This window comes from Marmota marmota, unplaced genomic scaffold, assembly GCF_001458135.2.
Source record: "Marmota marmota marmota unplaced genomic scaffold, marMar, whole genome shotgun sequence".
NCBI lineage: Eukaryota > Metazoa > Chordata > Mammalia > Rodentia > Sciuridae > Marmota > Marmota marmota.
In genome coordinates this window covers 6022879-6039968 of record NW_026000222.1, presented here as the reverse complement: position 1 = coordinate 6039968, position 17090 = coordinate 6022879, and the positions used below count along the sequence as shown (strand labels likewise).

General features: G+C 48.5%; 1 protein-coding gene across 2 annotated transcripts in view; it reads left to right on the top strand.

The window, feature by feature from the left end:
- Nucleotides 1-15139, top strand: part of Bco1 (beta-carotene oxygenase 1) — a 30943-nt gene extending 15804 nt beyond the window's left edge. Inside the window, exons 7-11 of one of the 2 annotated variants that reach the window (XM_015496027.2) lie at nucleotides 2300-2557; nucleotides 9543-9648; nucleotides 11039-11133; nucleotides 12213-12324; nucleotides 14393-15139. In XM_015496027.2, coding sequence (XP_015351513.1) covers nucleotides 2300-2557; nucleotides 9543-9648; nucleotides 11039-11133; nucleotides 12213-12324; nucleotides 14393-14622 — 801 coding nt within the window. In that variant the 3' untranslated portion in view covers nucleotides 14623-15139. The remainder of the gene's footprint in view (nucleotides 1-2299; nucleotides 2558-9542; nucleotides 9649-11038; nucleotides 11134-12212; nucleotides 12325-14392) is intronic. The other variant, XM_048792643.1, reaches the window with a different exon arrangement.
- Nucleotides 15140-17090: the final 1951 nt, after the last annotated feature.

Sequence of the window (17090 nt, the reverse complement as noted above, 5' to 3'; positions counted from 1 at the left end):
ACATGCCCAGCTGCAAAGGGACCAAGAGCTCATCCTGAGGGATAGTTGGGCCCCTCACAGCCTCCATCATCCAAGAACACGGCTCCTCTGGCATCCCTGCCTTCACCTTGTGTTGCTGGGAGGACGGCAGGTGCTCGCAGTGATGGAGGGCTCCCCAGTGTGCTTCAGGAGAAACATCTGTAGTCCAGGTGTGCCTGAGTGCTCCAGCAGGTGTGTCTGTGTGGTAATGTGTGCACGTATGTGTTTGTGTTTATTTTCGGTTATTACTTTGCTTTTGAAAAATATCAAGTAATTCTTGGTGTTATTTAGTCAACTAGTACATGACTTTAGAGCCACATGTTCAGTCCCCTCCCTCCCAGCCTCCTGTCCCAGTAGCAAACAGTTTTACATGTACATACAAATACTGTGGCTGGCCCCTCCTTAGGGCCTGTCCTCTCCCTTCTCAGCTCTGAGGTTCTTGTGGGAGTAAAGTTGTAGCTAAGGTCCCTCCTCTGCTCAGAACCTTCTAGTGATTTTCCATCTTCCTTGGAATAAGATCCTGGAATCCCCACACACCCCCATCCCAAGCCCTCACTCCCTGCTTTGTCCTGGTGTCCTCCTGACTCTCCAGGCTCTTGAACCAGCCAGACACGTTCCTGTTTCAGGGCCTTTGCATCGTCTTCTTCTCATGAAATGGGCTGCTCCCCCACCTGCACCTGGCTGCCTCCTGCCCTTGACCCAGGTGGTGGCTCAACACCCCTGATCTCTGGGCCTTCCTCTCTGAGCCCATTTGAGTAGACCCTGCCTGGGGCTTTCTCCACCTCCACCCTGCTATCTTTATTTCAGGAGTGCCCATCACCTTGACATGTTGTAGATTTGGTATTTATTGCGGGCTTCACCCCACTAGCATGGGAGCTCTGGGAGAGGAGTTTGGGATTCTTGTGTCTCTCTAGTTCCTGAAGAAGCCCCTGATGCCTAGTAGCCCCTCCACAAATATTTGCAGCTTAAACAAGAAGGACCGGAAGTCCACTGAAGCTGTGCGTGTCCTATAGCAGTCTCCTGGGGAGCCCCTGGGAGCTCCTGCCAACAGGAGCTTGGGAGTCCTCTATGTCTCTAACCTGAACCTCTCAGGAGTCCCTGGCCCTCAGAAAGTCTCAGGGAGATTCCACATGTCAGAAATCACACGTCAGAGCAGACAGCCCTGGGGAAAGCTCTGGAATGAGTTCAGAAGAGAATTTTCTTTTTTCCTTTTTTACAACACTGGGAATTGAAACTAGGGGTGCTGTGCCACTGAGCTGAGCTACATCCCCAGACCTTTTTATTTAATTTTGAGACAGGGTTGAGGCTGGCCTCAAACTTGTGTTCCTCTTGCCTCAACCTCCCTAGTAGCCTGGATTATAGATATGTGCCACCACGCCCAACTTTAAAAGAGAATTTCCTGCAAGATCCCAGTGGTTGGCTCAGGAATTGCAGTCATGAGAGAGAGAGCCTAAAATCATCACCACTATCCTCACCTCCCCTACTCAGCCCACTACCACCTCAATCAGAGCCTACCTCCCTTGCAGCCCTCCTAACACCTGAAGCTTGGTTCTGGGGAAAGAGAGAAGGACCAGAGTGAGCCTCCCTTCTTCTCAGGAGGAGGTGGTTAGCCCAGACCTGCCAAAAGAAGAAAACTCACACCCCGTTGGATTAGGCAAATGGCCACAGATACGGCTGATTACCACCCAGAGTGCGGCCAGCCAGTAGCGCCCAGGGAGGTGTCCCTGAGCACCTGTGAGCGGGTACAGCTCCTAGGCTGGAGCTGGCACTGGGTCCGCTTCACTGTAGCCCCCGGGACAGGTGGGGTTGCTGTGACAAGCACCTCCTGGGGAACAGGCAAAGGTGGGAAGTGGGCCCTGCGGTACCAGCCAGGAGAGGGGACCCATAGGACGGGGGACTTGGGATCTTAGGGACTACAGCTTCTGATGGAGCCTGACACCTGGCAGGTCTTCCCCAATGCGGTCACTGTCCCCTGGAGTTCGTCTGTGGAATGCGGGGCAGTGCACCCTCAGGAGCCTCCCCAGACATTGCCCAGAGGCCCTGGCAGCAGGGCATCCCTCCTTCCATCTTGAAGATGGGGCCACAGAAACCAACAAGGGACAGCTCTGCCCATTGAGTGCTTCTACCTATCGGGTAATTCTGAGAAGATGCAGAGCTCAGGAGAGGGAATGCTCCAGATCATGAGCTAGTGCCGGGTAGAGCCAGGTGTTGTCAGTCCCCGGACTCCACCATGCCAGGCTTCAGAGGGAGAGCTGACCACCAGGTGGGCATCTTCTTCCAGACTTACATTCACATCATTGACCAGAGGACCAGAAAGCCTGTGCCCACCAAGTTTTACACAGATGCCATGGTAGTGTTTCACCATGTCAACGCCTACGAGGAAGGTGACTGCATCCTGTTTGATGTCATCGCCTATGAGGACAACAGCCTCTACCAGCTCTTCTACCTGGCCAACCTCAACAAGGACTTCGAAGAGAACTGCAGGCTCACCTCGGTCCCCACCCTCCGGAGGTTTGCTGTGCCCCTCCATGTGGACAAGGTATGGTGCTGGGGAGCAGCTGTTTCTTCCTAGAGAGACCCAAGCCCAGTAGGAAGTTACTTTGGCACTTATTTGATTGACATTGAAATTCAAAATGAACTGTTAAGAAAAATGATGCTTTCCTTGTTTTGATCATTATGGACGTATTTGTACTGTCTGCCCCCCCTACACACACACACGTGCAAACATAAGATGCACATGTACATATCTCTCTCAATTTTAATCAGATTATACATAACCCTAACAGCTTCATTGAGATTTAATTCACATATCACAAAATTGGCCCATTTAAAGTGTTCTGTTCATTCTTCTTTGATATAGTCATGGAGTTGTGCATTCATCATCATTATCCATTCTAGAACATCTTCATCACCCCAGAAAAGAAATCCCACACACCTTAGCCATCACCTCCTGGTGCCCCTCCCCTCCCCCCAGTCCCAGGCAGCCACTAGCCTACTGTCCATCTCAAAGGACTTACCTTCCTGACTTTTCATGTCAATGGAACCACAAGGCGAGCAGCCTCTCTGACTGGCTTCTCCCAGGTAGCATGCTTTCAAAGTCCTTCCACGCTGTGGCATCTGGACACTTGTTCCCTCTTATGGCTGAATCTGTGAATACTAATTCGCATGCTCCTTTCTTCACTTATTAATATATCTAAACATCTCTCCCTGACATTAAATATCCCTTGACAGCATCATTTTTAATTTTTACCTAATAGCCTCTGCCCAGGGTTCATTACCACTGGCTGTCCAACAGTCCTGATCTGACTCCAGTAGTCATCCTCCATTAGGGTGGCACTGCGGTGGCTCTGGGCGCAAGGAGGCGACAGCACGGCTTCTGGCTCCAGCACTCACTGTCTTCATGACTTAGTGAATGTAAATGAAGCCAAATCCAATTACATTTTGATGGCTCACATTTACTAAATGCACACCAGGTGCCAGGTACTTTGCTAAGCACTCTATTTCCCTTACATCAGTTAATGATGACGGCGACCCATGGGAGAAGTCCCCAGCAGCCTCATCTTACAGATGAAAAAGCAGAGGCTCTTAGGTGAAGGAAAGTGCCCAAGGTCCCAACAGCCCACCTAAGATCAGAGCCTGCTCCTGCCTATCTCCAAACCACATTTGCGGCTGCGAGGTGGTAGTGACTGCTGTTCTCCATAGCAGAGCTCACTCCTGGAAGGAGCCCTGGACAGTCACCCCGACCCCTCTTAGGGCTCTGCAGGCCTAGGAACATTCATTCCTCCAGTACCCGGGGCGCCTTCCCGGCCTCACTGCAGGCTCCACGGGGCAGGGGTTCAGCCTACTCCCACACAGCGAGCAGGGAGCCAGGAGCCGCGCCAGGGTTACTCAGTCTTCAGAGCAGGGGGTCTTGCCCGCCACTCTGGCTTTGCCCCACCTGTGGTCATTTGTGTACCTCTGCCATGGTTTCACCATGTCTGATAGCGCCCCTATTTAACAATTTATGAAATTGTTTGTTTTACCCAACTCTTAACTGGTGTGGAAGGAAGCATCCCTAACGACACAGAGCCAAAGGCTGGCACTAAGACAAAGATGTGAAGCAGAGGTCTGAACCGCAGGGGGACTGCTGCTCACCAAGGTCTGACCTCCTGAAAAGAAGCTGGAGGGGCTGGGGGCGCAGCTCAGAGGCCCTGGGTTCTATCACCAGTGCCACATTTAAACGAGAAAGAAGAGGTTGCAAGCATTGTGGCACCTGAGACTCTGAGGGACCCGTCAGAAAAGTATTGCCTCCCTCCCTCCCTGCGCGCTCAGGGCTATTGACCCATCGGTCACAGCCCATAGCTGGGAGATGCCGCAGTGCAGCTCCACAGCCTGTCTCCCACTTCCAGGAAGAATGGGGGTGTCACAAACCACACAGGGGTGACTCACAAGGCCACTCTCAGCCCAGGATGATGATGCAGGAAGAGGAGTGCGCTTCCTCCTGCTGCCCACACCGAGGGTTTTATAACCTTTTATCATGTCCTGGAAATGGTTCCCTTCCCCAGGACCATGCTTAGAAGGGAAACAGGATGTTTATAAAAGACACTGTGTAGCCACCTGGTGCTTTGAAATTAGCAAAGAAGAGCAAGCCCTGGGATGGGTAGCTCTGGTCACGCTGTTTAATTGCTATTTATTGTCCTTTAAAAATGTATTCTCTACTTTCAAGTCTCTCCGCTGCTGCATATGGAAATGGGAGAGTGAAGCAGGTGGACATAGCCACACGTGCGCACATCCAGCAGCTCTGGCCCCACCCTGTCCAGAGTCTTATCAGAGAGGTGACCCTAGGCGTGCAGTCCTCTCTCAGATGTCCTTCTGCTCTGGGACTTTGCTCCATTATTGTTCCCTCTGCCTGCCACACTGATCTGTCCCATCTCCCTGGCTGCATGTTGGAATCTGCTGCAAAGCTTGACCAGCCCACGCCCACACCACTACAGCAGAACCTCCAGGGGACCCAGGCCTGGCTGGGCTCAGCACCCAGGGATTCCAATGTGCAGCCAGGAGAGAGAAACTCTAGGCCTGGTGGATTCCCCATCCTTCAGGCCTCAGGTCATCTCCGCCCTCAGGTGCAGGCATACCCCCGGCCCCAGAGCTCCACATTTACCTCCAGCATGAGGAACTTGCTCAGTCCCCTCTTCCCACTGAAGCACAGGCTCCAAGAGGGCAGGGACTCTGGCTTGTTGACTGTGTCCCCAAGCTGAGAGGGTACTCACTCTTCAGTATCGGGAAGGAATGAATGAGGAGTGAGTGAATGAAAATGTGAACCAAGGTCTCCAAATGAAAAATGATTTCCACATGGAATGGGCGACAGGGCACTGTACTTAGAGGCCCAGGACCACCCTACTGCCCTGGATTCTCTTGCACTTGAGCCAGCTAAGGTCAAAAGAAGGTGGGGCCATTAGGGCCTCTGGGCATCACCCATCCCCACCCCCAGCCTGTCTATGTAGGGCATCAGGTGTCTAGGGCAGGGCTCGGCAGAGAGGAGGAGTGGCAGGGAGGGCCATGGGCATGTACAGACAACAGGGGCCGCAGCCCTGCCCTTGTCCTAAAGGGCATCGTGTGCTCCAGGAGGTGGGTTCAGAGCATTTATCATCCACACACAAGAGGCTGTCATTGGAGGAGGCACTTTGGACCCAGAAGTAGCAGCTTCTACTCCTAGACCAGGAGACTTGGGTTTTATCTCCAAATGCAAAAATGAAGACAGATGTAAGAGAAGCTATGCATTGGGAGCGTGCTGCACTTGAGGCCTATTAAATGCCCTTTGTGCTCTTAGACCCTGGCAAAGGGGGCCATGTTCGGGCCTTCTGTCTCTAGCAGGACCCCTTCTCCACAGGGTGAGTGAGGTATTCACAGAGCACAAGGGGTTGTACCCACCAAGAAGGACATCTCCCCACCCTTACCCCAACCAGGCTCTGGATGCCTGGAATCCTAAACCTGCTTCAGTACCTGCCCCTGTCCCCCTAAGAGTGGACTGTGCCATTGGGGTACCCACCTGGGCCCACAAGGTGGCAGGGCTGGCCAGGGCATCCAGACAGTTAGGGCAGAGCCAGGCCTGGCTGTCTCTGTTCCATCTCATCCAGCTCAGAGCTGCAAGGGGCCCTAGATTCCTAAAGTCAAGCTCCTTCCAAAGCAGCACCGTGCACTGGTACCTGCATCACAGCCGGAACATTCTCCCTGCCCTGTAACGGGGCTACTGACCATGAGTTCTGTGGAGCACTTGACAGAGCACATCAGAATGTTTAATTTTACTTCACTATTTTTTTAAATTTTTTTTTAGTTGCAGATGGACACAATACCTTTATTATTTGTATGTGGTGCTGAGGATCGAACCCAGAGCCTCACACGTGCTAGGCAAGTGCTCTACCACTGAGAATCCTACTCAGCTCCTACTTCACTGTTTTTAAAATTTGATTTAAATAGCCACATTTGGCTGGTGGTTGCTGCCCTGGACACAGCAGTTAGTTCCACAATGTTAAGGTCCATGTGTCCAGGTAGGAGAGAGAGGATATTTTGCTCAATTTGCTTGATGGTTAGGGTCTGTGATCCTCTGCTCATTCTCTCGCTCTGGGTCTTGCACACTTTAGGAATTGTGAAGTGCTGTGCTAATACACATCACACCCTAGTAGTTGTGGCTTCTCCCTGTGTCTACAGATGAGAGTGAAAATAGCTTGCCCAAAATCGATGAATCAGCCATGGGATTTGTGTTGGGATCTGAATGCTTGTCTGTCTGGCTCCAGGTCACTAACTACAATGTGTCTGACACTGGACCAGAAGTTTCAACAGCTATGATTCCATGCTAAACATGATCCTCAGAGGCAGGAGGAAGCAACTCTGCCTACTCTCAACAGCCCTTCTGACAGAGGAGGAAGCAGGCCCAGCGAGGTTGAGGTTGGGCTCAAATTCACATAGAAGGTTGTAAAGTGAGATTTCACACTGAAACTGGTATGTGGGGGATTCCTGAGATGACTGATTCTCCTGGGAGTTCCCTCAAATTGAGGTACTTTAAAGTAGGCCCCCAGGATTTTGTTGAACTCTGGCTGGAAAGTGATTTCTTTCCAAAGCTGAGCATATTGCAGCCGAAAGCAGCCGAGTCATGTTCGTTATTGCTGTGTGTGGAAAAATTCAGTTTATTCCTCAACCAGTCTGACCAGTTTCAGGCTGGAGTTATAAGATGTCTCTGTAGACCGACTCCCTGAGAATCAAGGCTGGGACATGCCCAGGGGCCTGTGGCTGTCACGTGTCCAGCAAGGCACCAGTCAGGCCTCCTACTGGCTCCCGGTGCGCATAGGTGAGGGAGGCGCTTAGAGTTTCTGTTTATTGCCAGTGTGCCAGGCACTGGGCTACTCTGTTCACGCTGTTTATCTCACTGAATTCTTACAGCCAGCCTGGGAAGCAAGTGTTTCACCGCTTGATAGTTGAAGGAAAAGCTTGAGTTATGCATTTACTCCTTCCAGCAATTACTTCCTGTGCACTGACTGTGTGCCATGCAGTAGGCAAAGTCTGGTCCTTACCTTTATGGAGAAGACAAGTGTAAGAAGGAAACAGCTATGTATAATATGTCAAAATACATCCTACCATCATGTATATCTAAAAACAACAAAAAAAAATTAAAGAAAAAGAAACAGCTCCATAATAGAGAAACCACTGCTTAGAACAAATGTCTCAGAGACACTGAAGATTCAGATTCAGACTGAGTTATTAGGGGACATTTGAGCTGAGACTTGCTGGATGAGTACTGGCCAGTCTCAGGACCTTTGCTCTTGCTTTGCCCACTGTTACAATGCTCTTGCTTCCAAGAAGAAGAATCACAGTGCAAAAGCCTGGGCCCAAATTCTGCTTCTGCCTGTGTGGCATTGGACAATTCCCCTTTTTCCTCTTCTGTAGATTGACAGGTTAATCTAGACAGCTCTCTCAGCACTCCTGCAGTCCAACTACCAGGATGCAGTGAACTTTTCCTCCTTCCCAGCAAAAAGTAGGTTGGTTCTCATTATAAAAAGTGATTTTGGAAAATTGGTACATGGAGAAAAGTTTCAATGAGAAGTCAGCCAAAATAAGGATCTGTGATTTTATTTCTCAGTCTTCCAGTGCCTAATCTGTACTCACCCCCAGGAGTAGTGGTAGGAATTGTTATTGTAATGGTAATAATAATAATCATATTGTGGTGCCCCACTACCTATGGTTTTGCTTTATATAGTTTCAGTTACCTATGATCAATTGTGATCTAAAAATATGAAATGAAAACTCCCAAATATACAATTCATAAGTTTTAAATTGCATGCTGTTCTCAGCATTATAAAACTTTAAGCCCTCCTGCTGTGTCCTATCCAGGACATGAGTCACCTGTGTATCCATACTGTATATACTACCTGCCTGTTAATCCTTTCATATCTGCCCCAGTTATCAGATCAACTATACTATACATAGGACTCAGTACTATCTGCAGTAAGCACCCACTGGGGGGCTTGTATTCCCTAGGGACAATGGGGACAACTATCACAACAAAGATGTCATCATCAACAAAACAGTTAGCATTTATCTAGCTCTTAAGTTAATCAGGCATTCTTGAAGACCATTTGTGAGGATGATCTCATTTAATCTTCACAATAACTCAAAACTATTATCATCCTCACTATGCACAAGGAAGCAGAATTGTGGAGAAGCTAACTAACCTGCTTAAGACCCCATGGTTAGGAAGTGGGGCAAACAGGGAACATTAGGTGTTCAGTAAGTATTTATTCATGTTAAGTCCTTCTCCTGGGTTAATGGTGACAGAAAGTTACTGAACAGAGCAGTCTGATCATAACCCAAGAGTAAGGAATGGCCTTGAAAGTTGTTTTTCTCCCAAATAATTATATCACATTTGTTTTCATTTCAACAATGATACATTTTCACAGGTCAAAGTACTGGCAATCCAGAGAAGCACAGAGAAAGAAAGGAAGGTCCCCATAACCCACCACTCACTGTATTGTCAATATTTGGTTTCTCTCCCAGTCTCTTTACAGTAATTTTGTGTAAATGGTTGAACTCAGGCTCCATATGCAAGTTAGTCCAGAACTTTCACCTGGTGCTGTAACATAAGCATTTCTCATATTATTGTATGATCTTTATAAACACCTTTTAATGACTGATGCACTCTTTTACAGGTGAATCATCCAGTATTTATAAAGTGAGAATTTACTCTTATAAGCATATTAATTTTCCCTGGGAGGGATAAAGCAGCCCAGAGTGGGAGAAAAGAGCCCTAGGTTTCAGTGCCTGGTTCTACCACCTACTGGCTGAGTGACCTTGGAGGAGCCACTTCAAGCTGCTAATCCTCATTTTTAAATTGAGAATAGTATCACAACAATAAAATACCTGCTTCCTACAGTTAATGTGAGACCAAGCCGGTCGATTTATGCTAAAGCATTTTTAAAGTGTACCCAGTGAGGGAAAGATTTGCTCTGAATAAAACGTCATCCTGTTTTGTTTTGAAAAATGATTCTTTTCAGAATGCCGAAGTAGGCTCAAATTTAATCAAGGTGGCATCTACGACAGCAACGGCCCTGAAGGAGAAAGATGACCAAGTCTACTGCCAGCCAGAAGCGCTTTATGAAGGTAACAGGCGCCCTCCTTGCCTGTATCTGGGGGCGGGGGAGGGGGTATCAGGCTCAGTGTCTGGCGACTCTCCTGGCAAAACTTGAATTTGCCTGGCTGCCTAAGAATCTGCTTCTGTAAATGGCCTTCTGCAGACCCTTGAACCTGCTCTGTGAGGGATTTTTGCTTCTTGGAACATTAAGAAATGAAGATGTAAATCTTAGACGCAGGCCTGCTTTGGGGCCAGCCGTGGGCAGCTTATTAAGTTATGTGAGCGGCCATCCTTCTCATGCTCACCTTGGCCTGTCCCTTGGAAGTGTCACAGTTGCTCATCTGGGGGTTAGACGGATATCTCCTTCCCATCCCAGTGGTCCATTGTCCTTAGTCCCTGCTGAGCCTGCAGGAGCCACGAAGGCCTTGGCTCCTTTCAGGAGGCCTTCAGGGGGTGAGAGTGTCACCTTGGCAGCCCCTATTCCTGGACCTTACCTCCTCACCAGCAGTTGGCTTCAACACCTGGAGTATGTCACAAGAGAATACTTTCCCTTCAGCATTCAGACTTAGAAATTCAGCTTGACCCATGGGAATACCTAAAGATATGCACATCTGCATGGAATTTTTTGGATTATTAAAGCAATAGACATAATGAAATTTTCACATAATGAATCTACAATATAAAGTATAAATTTCAAGACAGCTCTAACCCCAGCAGTACTTTTAAACTTTTTCTCTTCATTTGTAACATTTTTAAGATGATTCTATAACCAGCCTTTAATTTTGTGATATGAATACTTGCCCATGTTATTAAAATCTTCTGTAAACATCATTTTTACATATTATTATAATAGAATTCATCAGATATTTTTGTATTGCCCATTGAAACTTCTTACTGTGCTTCCAAAATTTATCTTCACATCCCCACATGTGTGTGTGCACACATACACACAGTACTTTTTAAAAACATTTTTTATTAGTTGTTGATGGACCTTTATTTATTTATATGTGGTGCTGAGAATCAAACCCAGTGTCTCACACATGCTAGGCAAGCACTTTGAGCCACAACCCCAGCCCCTATATACAAGTACTTTTTGAAAAAGAGCTTTAAAAATTTGCAGTAGCTTCTGATTTTAATCATGCAATTCTCTTTGATTTCTATCTTGGATAATTAAAGATGCTTACACACTTAAACCCTGGTCTATGATACCTTACTCCTGAAACTTCTAATAGAGCCAGGGTCATTATCAGAGGTTCCCTCCCCTGCATTTGGCTGCCTTTGATCCAATCTGGAGTCTGAATCAAGGTTGGGAATCCTGCTTGGGAACATTTTCTGTGGAAAGGAGGCCCAGCCTGGAAGGAAGGGTGGATGTTCCCCACCCAGGTGACAGGGGCTTGCTGTTGCCTCCTTTCTCTCCAGGCTTAGAGCTCCCTCGGATCAATTATGCTCACAACGGAAAGCAATACCGCTATGTCTTTGCTGCTGAGGTTCAGTGGAGCCCAATCCCAACCAAGGTACTGACCCCTGTGTGGCTGCAGAGTGGTTTTCTAGAATGATCTCATCTGTCTGCAAAGCTGAATTCAAGGTTTTGGAGACTGTGTGGATGTTGATCAGGAAAGGAGGTCAGTTCGGGAAGATAAATCCAAAGTAATGATGAACCATCCAAGAGAGAGAGCCATACCTCGTGGGCTGCAGCTCAAGAAGCCCTGGTTGGAGCACAGGCAGTGACTTGAGTCCACATGTATTTATCGAGCACCAACTATGTGCTGCCATGTGGTAGGCACTGAGGACAAGGAAGTCAGCAGGGGTGTCCCTAGCCCTCAGGAACTAGCTCACCCTCTAGAGCAGAGAGGGTGTGACTAGAATTTGGAGGATTTGTTTTGTTTTTTAAATTAGTGTTTGTCAATCTTATTATGTTTGGGCACTGTACAAAGTGATACACAGGCTTCACTTTTCTTTGACATCTTCATTATTAATAATTTTGTGTTGTAAAATAATGCAAACAGGGTAGAAATATACAAAGCCAAAAATTAAAGTTCCCAAACACACATACAGACACCCTAAGCCACTCCCCTCTAATCCTACACCCTAAAGGGAGTAGGCCTATGAGAACTTAAGAGAGGCCCAGGGACTTTTTTCTTTTTTTGCACGATGCTGCATTGAACCCAGGATCTTGTGCATGCTGGGCAAGCGCTGTACCACTGAGCTATCCCTCTGCCCAGGGTCTTTCATCTTTAAAGCAAGAAAGAATCACGTTATATTCTCGCTTTGGCATTGAACATATTAGTTTATTTAACATATAAAATTGCAATGTAGTACCAAATACCAGATCAATTCAGGAGTTTTCTGAGAATTCCTTGTCACTGTTGGCCACGTTGTAGCTGGGGGACCTGAGTTTGAAGCCAGAGGAGGAATTTCAGTTCTTTCCTTTTCGTTGCTATGCTGACCAGAGGCAGATGTCATTTGGAGGTGATGAAAAAATCTAGATGTGAGGGCTTAATCTCCCCCCGTGGGCCTCCGTACCTACCTGTTCTCAGGAAATCAGCATGTCCTTGAACAGGTAACTTACATGTTCCCCTCTTTGGATGTACAGATTCTAAAATATGACATTCTTACCAAGTCGACCTTAAAATGGGGCGAGGAATGTTGCTGGCCTGCAGAACCCCTGTTTGTGCCTGCTCCAGGTGCCAAGGACGAGGATGATGGTAAGACTGACCGCTGCATGCTGCAGCAATCACCCCTGAAACAGAGACGTTGTCTAGGGGCATCTTGTCCTCCAGGTCACACAGCTAGGGGAGGTCTGCTCTGAGCTCTGTCTGAGCCCAAGACCCTCTTGCTTCTGACACCAATTGTAAGTTCAGGGCCCTCCAGACCACCTGTTCAGGGTGGTCTTGTGCATGCTGGGCAGAACTCACGGGAGGCTGCTGTTCTTATTGGTTGGGGTTTCACTGCAGTCAGAAGACACAGGTTAAAATCAGCAAAGCAAAGAGACCCGCAGGACTGGGTGCAGGAGCGGCCCGGCGGGGAGGTTGCGCTTATCTTCTCCCCTTGTAGTCTCAGCGCTGACTTCTCCCAGTGACCTTACTTGACAGTACACACAGGTACTGCCACCTGTGGGAGCTCAGCTGAGCCTTGGTGTCCAGAGTCTTACTGGGCCACTTATGTGGCCAAACTTTAGTCGTCAGCCCTCAGAGGTTAAACTGAGAGCACATGGTCCAAGGTCCACCATAAACCACACTGTGAGGATAGACTCCCTGGAGGGTCCAAGGCCCCCAGGTGAACCAACTGTTAGGATATTCCAAGGACTTAGAGGGGACCTCCCAAGGACAAAGGCTAGTTCTCTCTTTGGCAAGGTTAAAGTCCATAATAAACAAAGCCCATGTCCTTCCTACCAAGTGACACTGAATTCTCCCAGGGTGTGGAATTCATTGCAATGGTTGGATCCAAATTTCTAACTACAAACATGTGACTTTTTCACAGAGCACATAGAAAGTGTATGTTTGCGGCCCATCTCCCTTTTCTAGGTTTCCATATGACCAAAGCATCCACTCTGCCCTTGCCTCAGAAACGCCCTGCCCACAGCCAGGGGATGCTGAGGAGAAGGGTGGGGTCACCAGCTGGCAAGGCGTAATGGGGCTGCCCATACCTGCAGGGGAGGGCAGGCGGCCCCAGGAGCCTGCCAGCTTCTTCCCTCAGGTGCGGAGGGAGTGACTTTCTGTCTGGCCTTGTCTTCCTACTGATTGTGGCGTGGCACGCCAGCCAAAACTCCATGTCACTGTCATCTCCCAGGTGGAGGACTGTTGGCATCAACTCCAGCTGAGGCTGGCTTCCACTCAGCCGGGCACTTGGTTCCTGTGTGTTCTCTTGGTCCCTAGGAAGAGAGTCACTGTCTTCATTCTACCAAGGAAGGCTCAGGGAGTGAGATAACTTGCCCAAGGTCACACGCACCCTATGTACAGATCTAGGATCTGAATACAGGCCAATCTGACTTCGCCTGTGTTCAACTGCTCTACATCCTGGGAGCCTGGTGGCGGGGGGGGGGGGGGCCTGGCTCACTTCCCCTGAAAGTGTGTGGACTCATTAGCCTCTGTCTATCCCTTGAGAGTGGCTGCTGAGTAAGCCTTGGGGTGTTTCCATTCTACAGAGGGAAAGCTGAGACTACAGTTGGCTGCATGCACAAAAGATGAACTGGACTTGTTCGAACACCAATGGTTTGTGACAAGTCCAAGTTTAGCTGAGTAACACATAGTAGCCAAAGTGCATCCCTGGAGTGGACTCTGTGTCATCTGAATTTTTAAGCAGTAGGAAAATAGCCATTCCTAAGTACTTGCAACAATTTACAAAGCGCTTTCATATCCCACCCTGCAAGGGATCCTCTCAACAACCCTGTGAGACTAGGGAGGGTTATCCTTACTGTACAGATGAAGAGACTGAGGTTCAGAGAGGTAAAGGGACTGATCCAGCCAGTGCTAGAATCAGTTCTTCTGATTTCTGGTTCCCAGGCTTCTCTTCTGCTCACATAGAATATCAAAATCTCTTTCCTCCTATTTGGATTAGATAAGTAAGTTTAAAGAGAACAGGGAGAGATGGTTGAGAAATCAGTCCTCCAGCCAGAGGATGTTCAAGGCTGCACTTTTTTAAAGTATCTCTTTTTTAGGGCTGGGCGCAGCTCAGTGGTAGAGTGCTCCCCTAGCACGTGTGTGACCCTGGGCTCTAGCCCCAGCACCTGAAGTCAAAGAAAGCAAGCACTGTTTCTTTTTGTTTTTCCCAAAGGAATTATCTTATCTGCCATTGTTTCTACTGATCCTCAAAAGGCGCCTTTTCTGCTTATTCTGGATGCCAAAAATTTTACGGAACTGGCTCGCGCCTCAGTTGCCGTGGAGATGCACCTGGACCTCCACGGGTTATTCATCCCTGGCACGGACGGGGGCACCAGGAGCCAGGCCCCAGCAGAGACCCAGGCGGAGGAGGCTGCAGACTGCCAGGCAGCATCACAGGCCTGACGGCGCTGGTGGGACAGCTCTGCAGCAGGACGTGGGCCCGGCCTGCTGCCTTTCTGGGGGAACGGGGCCTGCGTCTCACTCTGCACTTGTTCTTTCTGTGGACACTGTGACAAAATGGAGAAGGAGCCTGTCAGTGTCTGCACTTGGATTTTGTCTGGAGAAGCCTTGTTGAGAGTCAAATGTGCATTGGTTGCTCTAGCACTGTTAAGGAAGCCCCTTTCCTTTTTTTTTTTTTAAATGAAGACCTTGAATCAGAAATTGTTTTAAATCACATTGCATTGTCATCATTCTTACAACGAGAAACCACAAACACGGTGGAGAAGAGAGATAAGTACGTGTCATTGCCCCCCCCCACCTCCTTCTCTCCTAATGGACTGAACTGTGGGCAAGGAGTTCTGGCTTTCCCAGCCACACCCCGTGATAAGTGTCGTGGCCCGGAAGGCACACTGCTATGTGGGCATTCCCTGTGCGATGTGGTATGATATAAAAAGAATAAAGACTTCAAAGTCTGCTCAGACCTTGTTTTATTTTTACATGGCTTCTTCCTCTGAAGTTCTTCTAAGGTAATAAATCAAAATTGTAGAACTTGTGGTTCAGAGCCACCAAGATGCCTCATGGTACAATCGATGGGACTAACAGGTCAGTGGGACCCCACCTCCAGGACAATGGTCTGCCTGCTGGACAATGACCTGATGAACCATGGCAGAGGGACTAGAATCCAGGAGGAAGGACCAAGGCCAGTGCTGGCGTGAAGAGCGTCTGTTGTGTCTGAAAACCAGAGCAGGGAGTCGCCCGTGTCTGAGGTTCTCCAAGCTGCATGTGCTGCCAGGATAGACCAGGTGTGTGGGGCAGAGTGGCAGGAGGCCAGGGTCCCCATGCAAGGTGGCAATGGGAATGCAGGAAGTTGGGAGCAAGCCCAGAGGGACTCTAAACAGCTACTGGAAGCCCCGTGTGCATTGGAGTCCCACCCTTATGCCAGTGGGCGCCTCCAGCATGGGATCAGGACAGCAGGGGGTTCACACTCTTGTGCTGAATCCAAATCCCATTCAGTCTTCCATGGAGATTCAGTAATGTGCCTCAAGGGTGGGAATACTCTGGTGCAGGGCATGAAATACCCCAGGAGGGTACTTGTCCAGGATGACTGTGACTTTTTCCCAACAATCACCATGAAACAATATTTGGCTTCCAAACTGTAGTCTCCATTCAGCCTCAGAGTTATTATTGTTATTATTATTATTTGTACTGGGGATTTAACTCAGGGGCACTATACCACTTAGTTACCACCCTAGTCATCTTTATTTTTTATTTTGAGACAGGGTTTCACCAAGTTGCTTAGAGACTTGCTAAGTTACTGAGGCAGATTTTTAAAAAATATTTATTTATTTATTTTTAAGATTTTTAGATGGACACATATCTTTTTATTTTTTTTTTTAATGTTGTGCCGAGGATCGAACCAAGTGCCTCATGCATGCTAGGTAAGCGCTCTACTCTACCACTGAGCCACAACCTCAGTCCCCTGAGGCGGTTCTTGAACTTGGGATCCTCCTGTCTCAGCCTCCCAAGTTTCTGGGATTACAGGCATGTGTCACCATGCCCTGCAGTTATGTTTTTTAAATTGCAATTTTTAATTGAGATAAATACATGTTGGTTCAATTCTAAGAACTAGTATAGTTTCCTCCAAGGCCAACTTTACCCACTTTTCCCCAGAGGTAACATTTTGCAAAACTCTAGAGTACGTCATAACCAGGCCATTGGCATTGACACCACCCACAAATCTTATTTAGGTTCTCCCTCTTGAACTTATTTGTGTGTGGTTTAGTCCTAGACAATTTTATTGCCTGCATAAAATTGGTAGGTTCCTGAATTCACCATTCAAGCCACTGAATAGTCCATCAGCACAAGGGTCCCTCGAGGTGCTTCCTCATCACCACACCTGCCTCCCGCTAACCCCCACCCCCATCCGTAACCCCTGGCAACTACCATTTGTAAAATGCTGTCATTTTGGAAGTGTAATATAAATGGACTTGTGCAGCCTTAACCCTCCAGGATTGGCTTTCCTCACAGAGCAGAGTATCTTGGAGAGTCATCAATGGTGTGCAGTCACCCTGGTTGTTATGCAGTGGGACGTTCTATTCCCTGATTTATCCTGGCCTCAGAACCACTGCCTGTGTCACATGGGCACCAATAGCACTGGTTGGATAAACCAGCTAATCCAGCTTTGCACACACCAACCAGAGAAGAAAGCTTCACTGAAGGGCTCCTGGGAGCTGGGAGGACGGTCCATGGAGAACCAGAGATAGCACACAGAACTCCGCACTAAGGCTCCTCTCTCTGTCCCTGAACTCCTCTCTCCTCCCTGCTGACCTCAGCTGTCCACCTAGCCCTCGGTTTACACGCCCCCTCCAGGAGCACGCACACCTCTAAGGGCAGGACAGACACTCATTCACCTTCCTCAGAGGCTCCTGTGG